General features: G+C 35.4%; 1 protein-coding gene across 1 annotated transcript; it reads left to right on the top strand.

The window, feature by feature from the left end:
• The first annotated feature begins 591 nt into the window (after window positions 1-591).
• Window positions 592-1,845, top strand: LOC139861128 (E3 ubiquitin-protein ligase PUB23-like). The gene has a single exon (XM_071849428.1). It carries the CDS (start codon window positions 592-594, stop codon window positions 1,843-1,845), a length of 1,254 nt encoding a protein of 417 aa, XP_071705529.1.
• The last annotated feature ends 273 nt before the right edge of the window (window positions 1,846-2,118 follow it).

Raw genomic sequence — 2,118 nt, 5'->3', positions numbered from 1 at the left:
AGTGTGTGATGTACAACAGAAAAAACGTCAGTCACTATCTGAATGACTAAACAAATATCAGCTAACAGATCGAACCCCCACCAATAACTAAAATTGCTCGGGGTTAGATAATCTACTGGTTCATCAGGAAGAAAATAATCGTATAACACATACCTAACAAACCTTTTATAACTAGTATTTTTCAAACAAAAATTATAAAACTAGAGTAATATCTAACTTCCATTCAACTTTTATATCACTTTAAAGTCATATTTCAAAGTATAAGGTATGGTTTATTTACTTTTTGATATTGTAGTTTAATTTAAATTATATATCGGACTTGACAGATAAGAAAGTCGCACTGCACATTTCATTTTTTCGTATATTATATATGTAAAATGTAAAATATGTAATGTAATATGTGGTATGTATCATTCTAGAAATTGTCAAACTTAATTTGCAGCCTCCATTCTTCATTGACTTCAAACCCATTTGCTTGTTATAAAATGATCTTTTCAACATTACATCTCTGAATATAGAAAAAAAAACTAAGTATATCCCTCTTTTTCTCTCTTTAAATTTCCTATTTTCAATTCAAGATCCATTAAACAAATGGAAGATGAAACGCTTGAGATACCAAATTACTTCATCTGTCCCATTTCACTTCAGATCATGAAAGATCCTGTCACGACGATCACCGGAATAACCTACGATCGCGACAGCATTCAATACTGGTTAACGACTTCCGATGAAGCGCAATGTCCCGTAACCAAACAACCATTAACTAAAGATACCAACTTGACCCCGAACCACACGCTTCGACGTCTCATACAAGCATGGTGTGTCATGAATGCTAATCATGGCGTCGATCGAATTCCTACACCAAAACAACCTACTACCAAGTCCCATGTTATGAAACTTCATCGCGATTTAAAGTCACCGGAGCTTTACAAAGTCTCGTTAGACGCGTTGTTCGTGATTGCAAATGAAAATGAAATAAGTAGACGGTGCCTGAACGAGGCAGGCACCACTGGTTTGATGATTTCTTTGATAACTAAGTTATCTAAAGAAAGTCATCACACTGGTAATAATAATACTGAGTGCCTGGGTCAGGCACTCAATATTTTACATCTTATATGGTTAAATTTTCCGGAGAAAAAACGTATTGCTAAATCTAAAGACGATCATGAGTTTATCGATTCTTTATTATGGATTTTAGGTTCGGATGATAACATGATTAAAGAAGACGCGATAGTGGAGGTCCAAACGCGAGCGATCTTGGTTCTCAAAATGGTCATAGAATTTTCAGTTGTAAGTACTTTAGAGAGATTAAAAGTTGAGTTCTTTAAATTACTTGTGAATCTTATTAGAAAAAGAACATCACCACAAGCCATGAAAGCCGCACTACGAATATTAATCGACATGTGCCCGTGGGGAAGAAATAGGATGAAAATTGTGGAAGCTGGTACAGTTTTTGAACTAGTAGAGTTAGAAATGAACGGAGTCGAAAAAAATATGTCCGAATTAGTATTCAATCTTTTGGCACATTTGTGTTCATGTGCTGATGGGAGAGCGCAATTGATAAAGCATGCAGGCGGAATCGCAGTGGTGGCTAAAAGAATGTTTCGGGTTTCACCGGGGACTGATGAACGAGCTGTTCACATACTGACGTTGATCGGAAGGTTTTCAGCAACGGAACAAGTGGTGAACGAGATGATGCGGGTTGGGGCGGTTTCAAAGCTGTGTATGGCGCTGCAAATGGATTGTGGTCCTTGTATGAAAAATAAAGCAAGAGAAATCTTGAAACTGCATCATGATGTGTGGAATAATTCTCCTTGTATGCCTCTTTATCTAATTACAAGGTGATATAAGAAACTTCGTTTGAAATAGCAACTCAGAAAGAAATTATTTGGATTAATTTATTCTTGATCTGTTAAATGGAGATTAAAGTATATTCGTGTGTAGGAGTTTTTGACCAAACTCAAGTGAATACAAAACATATTTTCTAACTCATGCACTATAAAAAAAATATATACCTAATTACTGTGTTCGCAACTTTTTTATTATTTAAACTAGTGTTCAATCATTCTAAACCCTTTGAGATGTCATAACACCTGACGATCGAACCTAAAACTACAA

Source organism: Rutidosis leptorrhynchoides, chromosome 8, assembly GCF_046630445.1.
Source record: "Rutidosis leptorrhynchoides isolate AG116_Rl617_1_P2 chromosome 8, CSIRO_AGI_Rlap_v1, whole genome shotgun sequence".
Classification (NCBI taxonomy): Eukaryota; Viridiplantae; Streptophyta; class Magnoliopsida; order Asterales; family Asteraceae; genus Rutidosis; species Rutidosis leptorrhynchoides.
Note: the sequence above shows the minus strand (reverse complement) of the source record. Positions and strands in the feature narration are given on the sequence as shown.

What these genes read in the sequence shown, in the direction of transcription:
- LOC139861128 (XM_071849428.1), top strand. Translation starts at nt 592, where the DNA reads ATGGAAGATGAAACGCTTGAGATACCAAATTACTTCATCTGTCCCATT.